The 11,403-nt window shown below is 41.9% G+C and overlaps 1 protein-coding gene across 2 annotated transcripts in view; it reads right to left on the bottom strand.

The window, feature by feature from the left end:
- UBQLN1 (ubiquilin 1) overlaps positions 1-4,994 on the bottom strand; it is a 62,755-nt gene extending 57,761 nt beyond the window's left edge. The window contains exon 1 of one of the 2 annotated variants that reach the window (XM_075549832.1): positions 4,555-4,994. In XM_075549832.1, the coding sequence (XP_075405947.1) occupies positions 4,555-4,734 (180 nt within the window). In that variant the 5' untranslated portion in view covers positions 4,735-4,994. The remainder of the gene's footprint in view (positions 1-4,554) is intronic. The other variant, XM_075549833.1, reaches the window with a different exon arrangement.
- Positions 4,995-11,403: the final 6,409 nt, after the last annotated feature.

Raw genomic sequence — 11,403 nt, forward strand, 5'->3', positions numbered from 1 at the left:
AGAACCACTGCTATAAAGATTTACAGCGTTGGAAAACCTAGATAAGGTAACTGTGAGTCAGAATCCATTCAATGGAGGTGGGCTTGATTGTTTTTAAATAGTGGAAGCTGCTGGCATTCAAAAACACAATAATCACATTTTTCTATGTAAATCTCACTATTAAAATATTTCCAATTGACAGCAAGTATACAATACTGCAAATAAATCTGTAAAATACAATTTGTTTTTACTCAGTAAGCCTTTATAGTATTGTATAAGTGCCAGGTACAATATTGGGAACTGCAAAATCAAGAAATAAACAGCCCTAATCATTGTAGGTCTTATATGATTGGGTATCCAGAGAAGCACAAAATAGAAAAGATTATAGTCAATAGTGTAATTGGTGCATATCCATCCAATTATCTTCTGAGGAATTAACATTCAAATGAACATGTTGCTGCGTACCATCTAATCCTTTCGACTCACAGTGACTCCATGTGACAGAACAGAACTGAACCCCAGATGTTCTAGGCTGTAATCTTTATGGGAGTGGATGATCACCAGATATTTCTTCTGTGGACTCTTTGGACTGATTCAAACCATCAACCTTTTGGTTAGCAGCCCCAAACTTACCCTAAGTGAACGTAAAGGATAAAAAGCCAAAGGAACATCAAAGCAACTTGAGGGCAGTAGTTAGGTGTGAACAATCTCGTCATAGGGTTTGAGTGTACTATCTATACTGAGTCAGTGTATGAGTTTTGTCACACCATTAAGCTGAGTCTATTTATTCACTTTTATAAAGTAGTAAAACTATTTCTATTATAAAAAAAATTTTTAATACAATAAATATTGCAGTTAACATTTGCTGAGACTCAGAGCAGAAGAGCTATTGATAGTGGGGCAGGGGGTTGTGCACAAACCATTAAAATGTGGAGAGCACAGGGGAGGAAAGCAGTAGGGAGCTGATCATGAAAATTCACAGGAGTGTGACACCAAAATGTCTGTCAACTGAAGAACTGAGCAATAAACTGTGGTATATATATCAATAGAATGGGATGTTAAAAAAGGAAGTGTTGATGCATGTTACACTAACTTTGAAAACATTACATTAAGTTAAAGAATCCAGAAACAATATTAAAAATCCAAACGAAACAAGTCTATAGATGAACAGTTGCCTAGAGCTGCAGAGGTGTGCTGGGGGAAATGGAGGGTAACTAGTAAAAGGTACAGAATTTTTTTATGGGTTGATAAATTTTTCTCAAGCAGATTATAATGATGGCTGCACAATCCTGTCTATTTATTAAAAAACCAATTGTACACTAAAAGAATAGTATGATATGCAAATTATACTTCAGTAAAGCTTTAAAAAATGGCTTGACATTTCTAAAGCAAATAGCACTGCCTACAATTTTTCTGCTCGGGTTATGACCTTACTATTTACTGATCTCCAAGCCAATATTCTGGATAAGGTGTTGTCTAATAGGAATAAAACACAAGCCACATAAATCATTTTAAACTTCGGAGTAGCCATAGTAAAAAGGTTTAATTTGAAGTAGCCATAGTAAAAAGGTTTTAAAAAGGGGGGTCAAATCCACTTTTAATAATACAGGGGGCTTCAAAAAGTTCCTGAGAAGTTAAATTATCTTTTCATTCTACTGTTGCATCAACTCTTTGAATCCCCCTTGTACTATCTTGCTTATCCAGGTGAGTCCCGTCCAAGATTTTCAAGATCAGGTACTTCCCTATTTTTTCCTGAAGATTTTTGTCAGTGGCATTTCCAGCCTTATTATTTGCCCTGGTGGTATAGTGGGGTAAAAACTCAAGGCTGCTGCTGTATGAAGCCACAGGAGAAAGATGAGGCTTCGTTAACTCCTCTAAGAAACTCGTGGGGCAGTTTTACTATGAGGTGGCATTGACTGGGAGGGGGGTGAGAAATGAATCATCTAGAAACTACTTTTCAGAATTTTATTTCATTTTCCAATAGGCACTTCCCTTAACAAAACCCACATACATTTCAAATTGTCTTCAGACCCTTGGTTCAATGTTTATCATGTTTTATGCTCAGATAGAAAATTGTCAAATAAAGTGACCATCAGAAAAGTGACTTTAAAGTCTTTAAAATTTTGCTTTGGTTTCAAACGTTTTAAAAACACAAACATACAACTTAGAATTCTAATTTCATCATCTACAAAAAGCTAAATCATCTTCATAGATATCCTAACTAAATTCTATTTATAAGATTCTAAGTTTGTGCAGTAAAAAAAGCAACAAAGCTAATGATGGCCTGAAATAGGACTGTACAAAGACCTAAGGCTTCTCCAAAACATAATATAGATACCCACCCACTAGAGTAGCTAAAATTAACAGACTGACAATGTCAAATGTTACTAGGGATGTGGAGCAACAGAGATTCCCATACACATTGACGAGCTTGGAAAACAGTACAAACATTTCTCAAAAGTGCGATTTCTTACAAAAGCAAGCATATTCCTGACCTATCACCCAGCCATTCCCCTTCTAAGTACTTAAACCCCAAGAAACAGCCAACTATGTCCAAATACAAAAAGATTTGTACTAACTGGAAACAATCCAGCTAAGCCTCAACAAAAGGACAGATAACGTATGGCTTAACAACATGATGAAAAACTACAAATTACCAAACAACATCATATAATGGAAATGCAATAAAGGAAAAGAATTTCTAATATACAACAAAAATAAATCTCAAAATCATGTCCAGTTTAAAAAGCCTTACCCAAAGAGCACATATTATACAAAATCACATATAAAATTGCTGAGCAGGCAAAATTAACTTACAGTGGGGGAAAAAAAAGTAGTTGATGGAAGGGAGAATGACTGAACTAAGAAGGATGCTCTACATCTTGATAAGGCTTTGGGGTACATGGTTGTATGAACGTCAAATTTACCTTGAAGTTTTAAAATGTTGAACTCATTAATGACAGAGGCATTGATGTGCTTTTTAAAGGTGGCAGATATGCAACTTATTTTGAAATGCATCCAAAAAAATAAAATGGGATAAATTATTAGAAATGTGGTACAGTAACTACATTAAAATGCTAACTGCATGTCAGATAGTGTAGGATATGATGAAATAATAATTTATAAATTATCAAGGGTTCATGAGGGAGGAGCGAGCAGGGAAGGAGGGGGAAAATGAAGAGCTGATGCCAGGGACTTACATGGAGAGCAAATGTTTTGAGAATGATGAGGGTAAAGAATGTACAAATGTGCTTTATACAATTGATGTATGTATGGACTGTGATGAGTTGTATGAGCCCCGAATAAAATGATTTTCCCCCTCTAGTTCTTTAATGCTCCCCCCCCCCACACACACACACACACACACACACTATCATGACCCCAAATCTACCCTACAAATCTGGCTAGACCAGAGCATGTAGACTGGTACAGATCTAAAAACAAAATTTTTTAATGCTAACTGCAGGTGATGAACATATTGAGAACTTTTATAGACACAATGAGACAACCCCACCCTCACAACAATGACAACAATGTGGTGATTCAGTTGGTGCTAAATTTCTTAGCTGATGTGCTACACTCTACTGCTTCACAAAACACAGCTTTAGAAACTAATATCCTTATCTATTACCGTTCCTTGGAAAGCTGATTATTGGCATATTTCAGTTGTGTCCTTTGTTTCAGTTACAGATCAATAATAGATCAACAATAAAAACGGAAATAATTTGTTGAATTTCATTAAGACGCTTCAATTAGTTGCAAAATCTGTGTTCCTGGGCAGATTTCATAATATGGGCAATAGTGCCCATTAACTTTTTTTTTAAAAGTCAATGCAAGTACAAGAATCTGTGTAACAACGCTATCATCTCTCAATAATCAAACAAAAACCTACCCTACATTACCATCTAAGGTGCGATACGCTGGAAATAAAACAGCAAGTCATCAACGACGAACGCTTTCCCCCTTAAGCCTTTTACTATAACGTCAGGTGTGTCTGGAAGCAATTTCTACGTCACAGTGTTAGTGCTAACCACCCGCAAGACTGGGAGACGGTGAAATTTCAGAATTTAAAACACGTAATGTACTTAAATGTACCCAAAACCTACTTAAGGCAGTAGACACAAAAAGCAGTAATGCGCCCTTCTCCTCCCCGTCCCTTCCTTTTTTTTTTTTTTTTTTTTTTTTTTGGTATTCTTGAAACAAAAACATAGCCTGGGCTGTCGCCAACAGTGCACCCGCCGGGCCTCCGCCCGCCCCCAGCCCGGCCGAGGGTCCCTTTCCTTTGTGAGACGCTAGAGCGGCTGGGGGCGGGGAGCTGGGGTGGGTGGGCTCGGGCGGTGGAGGGCGAGGAGTCGAGCGGCGCGCTGCGTTCCACAAACAGGCCGCGGCCCTGCCACAAACCTCTGCGCTGTCCCAAGGAACAAAACCAAAAGCTTGGATGTGATCTAATTTGGGATGCGGCCCAGGAAAGATGGCCGGGGCACTTCCGGGGATCAACCTTGTCTCCGGGGACCCCAGACTAGAGGTCTCCAGCCGCGGGCAGAGAGCCCGGCCCGCACCCCAGGCGGTCCTCACCTGCTGGACCGAACTGTTCTCGGGCACAGCGAACTCCTCTTTCTCCTTGGGGGTCTTCACGGTGACTTTCATGATCTTGGGCTCCGCCGAGGCTGCGGCCGCCGGGGCGCCGGCGCCTCCTGGAGCGGCAGCGCTGTCCTGGGCGCCTGGAGGGCCGCCGCTCTCACCACTCTCGGCCATGGCGGCAGTGACTCAGGAAAGGAGGGGGAGCAGGCGGGCGAGGGAGCCAGGAGACGCCACAGCCGGCCGGCTCGGCCAGCGAGAAATGCAGGACACACCGCCGCGGTGGCAAGGGGCACGGAGGCGCCCTGGCGGGTGACGGAACGCAGAACTAGCTGGGGTCTCGGCACAGCCCGAGCCGGGCGCTGGGCAGCCGCCGTGGGTTCCGACGCCGCGGGCTCACAGCGACGTCCGCAGGCGCCGCCGCCGCTTCCTTTTCCCCGCCCCTCCCCCACGCCCTCCGCCCGCGCCGCGCGGGGCACGCCGGGTAACGTGGCTGGCTGAGCGCCGAGTCCCTTCGGCCGCGACGCGCCCCCTTTCCTGCGCCGGCCCTGCTGTCAAAATATGCAGACGTGTCCAGAGTGGAAAAGTAAAAGCAAAATGGGATGCGATGGGTCACTTTTGACCTTTTCCACCTCCATCAACCAAGTTACCAAAACGCGAGTTCCAGACACCTTAATGTCGCAGAGAGATGATGTCACGCTTAGCGAAATTACTAGAAAAGGGGCTTGACCACTGGGCGCCACGGCTGCCAGTGCGCATGCGCTTTCGCAGTCCAGGTGGTTTCCCCACCCCCTGCAGACACCGCCTAGCCTGGCCTCACCCTTTCCGCGCCACCTCTCTCACTGTGCCACACTGCGTACTTCGCTGAAATATTTTATTGCCAATTTGCTTACTGTTTGCCTATTTGGGAGACTTAAAAGTGCATAACTTTGTTGCATTGTGCGTATGAGTTGGATGATAAGGTGATGCAGAAAGATCGTCAAAACGAAAGGAAAATGGAGTTACTGCCTGTCACCAGGCTGCGCAATCCGTGGAGTCATTGGCCTCTGTACCTGCCATGACTAAATGACTCAATCGCTTGAGCAACAGGAATTTATTGAACACTTTTTGGCAAACATTCTAGGGATCCAGGGGTTTACATAATAGCTAATATGAGACAGAATATGTATAAAATAATATCATTACGCTTAGGCTGTGATCCGCAAGGTCAGCAGTTTAAAGCCGCTCGTGAGAGAGAGGGCTTTCTTCTCACGAAGAGTTAACAGTGGTAGAAACTCACAGGGCAGTTCTACCCTATCCACTAGGGTTACTGTGAGTCAGCATGGACCCCTGGCAGATTTTGGTTTTACTCAAAATCCATCATGATCTCCACAGTGACTACAAAATAAAACCACCCAGCTTTCTTAACTGGGAATTATAGGCATTCCACAATCTAACGCCTAGTCTACCTTTCACGTTTCACCTTCACTTGGTTATCAACTCCGGAAGCATTTGCACATTATACTTTTTTCACCTTGGAACACAGCCCCCCTATATTGTATTCCTATTGTCCTACCTCCTCTCTAAAACCTTCCTTGAATTATCACTTGTCTTCTCTGACCTTATATCCTAATTAGAAACAGTAAAATCTGAGAAAGCTGGGACCTGGGTAAGGCAGAAACCTGTCAGAGAAGAGAAATGCAGACTTTTTTACTAAATAGCAATTGAAAAGTGAATGTAGTCTGTTGAAAGAAGAAATTTGAGAGACGGGAAAACAAGGCAGTCCCCCTGTTCCATCTCTCACTAAGTACCAGAGGGCTTCAAAAAGTTCATGGGAAAATATAAGTTAAGATAATATTTTCCCATGATTTTAATCCCATTCCTAGAATTCATCTGGCAATTAACTACTTCTAACGTTGTTTCTATTACCCGAATTGAGCTCTGTCACCTGCTACGTCTAGTTCAAGACCTCATTAATTCTGGCATAGATTAGCAATAGCCTCCTACAGATTTCCTCTGCCTCATTCTAAAGTTTCCATCCTAAATCTTGCTTTTGTTGTCATGTTATTCCAAACTAAGCCTTGATCATGACACCTACTTAAAAGTTTCGCTCAAGTTTAGAACAAAATCAGGGCCAGTAGACCTTCCTCCTGGATGCCTGTCTTCAACCAAATCAATCAACGAAACTCTCCAAGCTTCTCTTGTGCTTTCCTGCCTCAACATAACAATTTCACTACAAGTAGAAATTATTTCCCCTTAATCTCTTGCCATTGTACACACACACACACACACACACACACACACATACTCCGCCCAATCTAGTCTGAGACTAAATTTTTCCAGGAGCAGACAGCCTTATTTCTCCCTCAGAGTGACTAGTGGGTTTGAACTTCTGACTTTGCAGTTAGCAGCCCAATGCCTAACTGCAATGCAGAGAACTATTTAATATGGTTCTTCTAGCCATAGCCTGTGTTACCCCCACCAAACAACCTTTGTTTTTGCTGATGGGTCTGGATAAAAAGGTGGGAGAAGATACTCATTTGATTATATGATTCAGCTTTGAGTGATCTCGGACAGACAAAGGAGAATTCTTACCGATAGCAAAAGAGAAGAGCCAGGAGTGGAGCATGTTCCTTGGCCCCTAAGATTCCTAAACATTGAAGCTCATTGATCTAGGATTAAACTGTGACACCAGAGGAGCAGTAGCAGCAGACAGAGGTGCTACCCCGTCAGACAAAGCAGTGAGCTTTCCAGACCACATTAAAATAAACCTAATTTCTTCAGGTAGGAGCTGGGTTTGTTGACTCATGGAACCAAAACTGTGTATGTTTGGGTACAAATCAGAGTGGAGCTCCAGTGCTGGGACGTTTATAGGCAGCTATAAAAGAGACTTATAACATTGCCTGAATAAGGCAGAGGCCAGGCCATTTGGCTAAAGAGAAGAAGAGAAGCAGAGAAGAAAATTTCCTGACTAAACAACTGTATCCTTAGCATTTCTTAACCTGAATTATACATGTGAATTGTAACCTGTGAACTTCCATAATAAACCCAATTGTGAATATTGTCTTTTGAGTTCTGTATACCCATTGTGATGGAACATTGAACCCAGCCTCAGAAGCAGAGCTTCATGGGAGGAATGGTTGGTGTCGAAATAGGGTAAAAGGGAATGAAGGGTGGAGAAATGACTGACCTCAGCCTCCTGGCAATCAGCCATGGGAGCCAGAAGACATCAATTGTGGCCTCCACTCCCTTTTTTTTTTTTTTTCACTAGCCCACAGCACCAACCGAGCTTTCCCATTGCTTTGTTTTTGTTAAATGCCATCAAGTCAGTTCTGACTGATAACAACCATATGAAGGACAGAATGGAACACCGCCAGGTCTTGCACCATCCTCACAATTGTTCTTGTGTGTGAGCCCATTTGTTGCAGCTACTATGTCAATCCACCTCATCAAAGGCCTTCTTCTTTCCTGTCCCTTTACTTGACCCACCATGAAGTGCTTTTCCAGGGCAGGGACTGGTCTCTCCTGAAACCTTACCCAAATTACGTGAGACAAAGTCTCCCTGTCCTTGCTTCCAAGGAGCATTCTGACTTACTTCTTCCAAGAAAGATTTGTTTGTTCTTTTGGCAGTCCAGGGAACTTTGAAAACTCTTATTGTTTCACCCCCTCCTTTAATTGATGGAAACATACCCTTCCCTAAGTATCCGTCCCTGATAAAGAACTATTCTCTAAATCTTCTATATAGCTTTGTCACTGAACACATTATCTTTTGTATTATACTTGTTTGTCTATTTTCTTTATTAGACAAAGTCCTTAAAAACCAGCATTCTATCTTAATCATCAGATATATACCCCCACAGTTCCCATTTTAGGTAGATATAGAAGCATATGTATATACCGTGGAAACTTTGTTTTACAACAGAAATTTATAAGGAAGCATTATTCATTCTCCGCTTGAGCTGGGAGGTTCAGTTGGCAGTGGGGGATGGGGGGAACAGGTGGCCAGAAAATGTTTTAGAAGAAAATTATTTGAAAAATAGCTTAAGGAATGGCTAAGGTTTAATAAGGTGTGTTGAGAGGGGCATCATCCTGAGGAGCATACACTGTGGGAAATAGTAACTCTACTAGAGTGCTAGTCTCTAAATATGATCCATAGGGGCCTTGAGTTCATTTTAATAGTGGTGGAACAGTTTGTTACCATTTTTTTCATAGAACAACAGTGGTTGTACAACATGAGTATAATCAGTGGCACTGAATTATACATGTAGAAATTGTTGAATTGGAGAATACTTTGTTTTGTATATTTTTGCCAAAATTGAAAAAAAATTCATGAATAACAATGAGTATGACAAAATAATAATTTATAAGTTATCAAGGGTTCATGAGGGACCAGGAAACAGGGAGGGAGGGGAAAAATGAGGAGCTGATACCAAGGGCTCAAGCTGAAAGCAAATGTTTTGAGAATGATGATGGCAACAAATGTACAAATGTGCTTGACACATTGATTGATGGATGGATTGTGATAAGAGTTGTACGAGCCCCCAATAAAATGATTTAAAAATATGAGCACAAGGATAAAGAAAATATTCTAAAATTGACTGGTAAAGATTGTATAACTCTTGTTGATATGCTTGAACAATTGAATTGTATGATATATGGATGAAGGTCCAATAAGACTGTTAAAAATTATGATTCACAGTCCAGGAGTAGTCCTCTAATATCCTTTATTTAATTGATCACATTTTGAAATGATAATCTATTTCTCCCTCTCCCTCTATTCTTATCATCTCAACTCCCCATGCGCCTATAAACCCAACCTCCCTTCAAAATATGCTTCTTTTGGTGGGAAAATCATTTTTCGTTCATAATAGCAGTCCCATGCAGTATTTGTTCTGCTGAGCACAATGTCTTCCAAATATTTTCCATGTCATGAAGTGTTTGGCAGTGTCATTATTTTTAGAAATTGGTAATATTCTCTGTGTGTATGTACCAGAGTTAGTTGATCCATTCCTCCACAAACAGGCATTTTGGTGGTTTCCAGTCGGTTGCTATATGGATCACACTGCCATCAATATGAGTGTGCATATCATGCTTTATTCTCTATTAGGGGTCTATGCTGAGTAGAGGGATTGCTAGTTCATCTGGGATTTATATTCCCCTTTGCTTAAGGAAGCCATGTATCCGTGGTGGCTGCACAGTTTTGCAGTCCTAGCAACAGTTTATGAGTGTGCTTGGTGCTCTGCATCCTCTCCAGCATTTTCTTTTAGTTAAATTTCTTTTTAATTTTGGTATGAGGTGATATCGATGTTTTATGAGTTTCTCTTATAGTTAACAATCAAATATTTTTCTATATGATAATTGGCCACCTGTCTGTCACCCTGGTAAATTGTCTATTTATGATTCTGCTCATTTTTCATTGGATGAGTAATGTTTCTCTTATTGAAGTGTTGCAGCTTTCTTTAGATTTTTTGTTTGTTTTAAACGTTTTATTAGAGGCTCATACAACTCTTATCACAGTCCATACATATACATACATCATTTGTATAAAGCACATCTGTACATTCTTTGCCCTAATCATTTTCTTTTCTTTCTTTCTTTTCCCCTTTCTTTTTTTACATTTTATTAGGGACTCATACAACTCTTATCACAATCCATACATATACATACATCAATTGTATAAAGCACATCCATACATTCCCCGCCCCAATCATTCTCAAAGCATTTGCTCTCCACTTAAGCCCTTTGCATCAGGTACTCTTTTTTTCCTCTCCCTCCCCGCTCCCCACTCCCTCATGTGCCCTTGGTAATTTATACATCGTTATTTTGTCATATCTTGCTCTATCCGGAGTCTCCCTTCCCCCCCTTCTCTGTCGTTCCTCTCCCAGGGAGGAGGTCACATGTGGATCCTTGTAATCAGTTCCCCCTTTCCAACCCACTCACCCTCCACTCTCCCAGCATCGCCCCTCACACCCTTGGTCCTGAAGGTATCATCCACCCTGGATTCCCTGTGCCTCCAGCCCTCATATGTACCAGTGTACAGCCTCTGCCCTATCCAGCCCTGCAAGGTAGAATTCGGATCATGGTAGTTGGGGGGAGGAAGCATCCAGGATCTGGGGGGAAAGCTGTGCTCTTCATCGGTACTACCTTGCACCCTGACTGACCCATCTCCTCTCCTAAGCCCCTCTATGAGGGGATCTCCAGTGGCCGACACTTGGGCCTTGGGTCTCCACTCTGCACTTCGCCCTTCATTCAATGTGGCATATATATAAATATACATATATACACACACACACACACACACACATATATATATATATATATACACACACACACATATTCTTTTTTTTTTTTTTCATGATGCCTTATACCTGGTCCCTTGGCACCTCGTGATCGCACTGGCTGGTGTGCTTCTTCCATGTGGGCTTTTTTGCTTCTGAGCTAGATGGCCGCTTGTTTATCTTCAAGCCTTTAAGACCCCAGACACTATCTCTTTTGATAGCCGGGCACCATCCGCTTTCTTCACCACATTTGCTTATGCACCACATTTGCTTATGCACCCATTTGTCTTCAGCGATCCTATCATGGAGGTGTGCAGCCAATGATATGATGATTTTTTGTTCTTTGATGCCTGGTAACTGATCCCTTCGGGACCACTCGATCACCCAGGCTGGTGTGTTATTCCATGTGGGCTTTGTTGCTTCTGAGCTAGATGGCCGCTTGTTTATCTTCAAGCCTTTAAGACCCCAGTCACTATCTCTTGATAGCCGGGCACCATCAGCTTTCTTCACCACATTTACAAAACACTTCACAAAAGAAAGGCTTGTAGTTCGTTCAAGGATCGTTTGCTGGCCCTTAGGAGCGTTTTCC

Source organism: Tenrec ecaudatus, chromosome 5 (assembly GCF_050624435.1).
Source record: "Tenrec ecaudatus isolate mTenEca1 chromosome 5, mTenEca1.hap1, whole genome shotgun sequence".
NCBI lineage: Eukaryota > Metazoa > Chordata > Mammalia > Afrosoricida > Tenrecidae > Tenrec > Tenrec ecaudatus.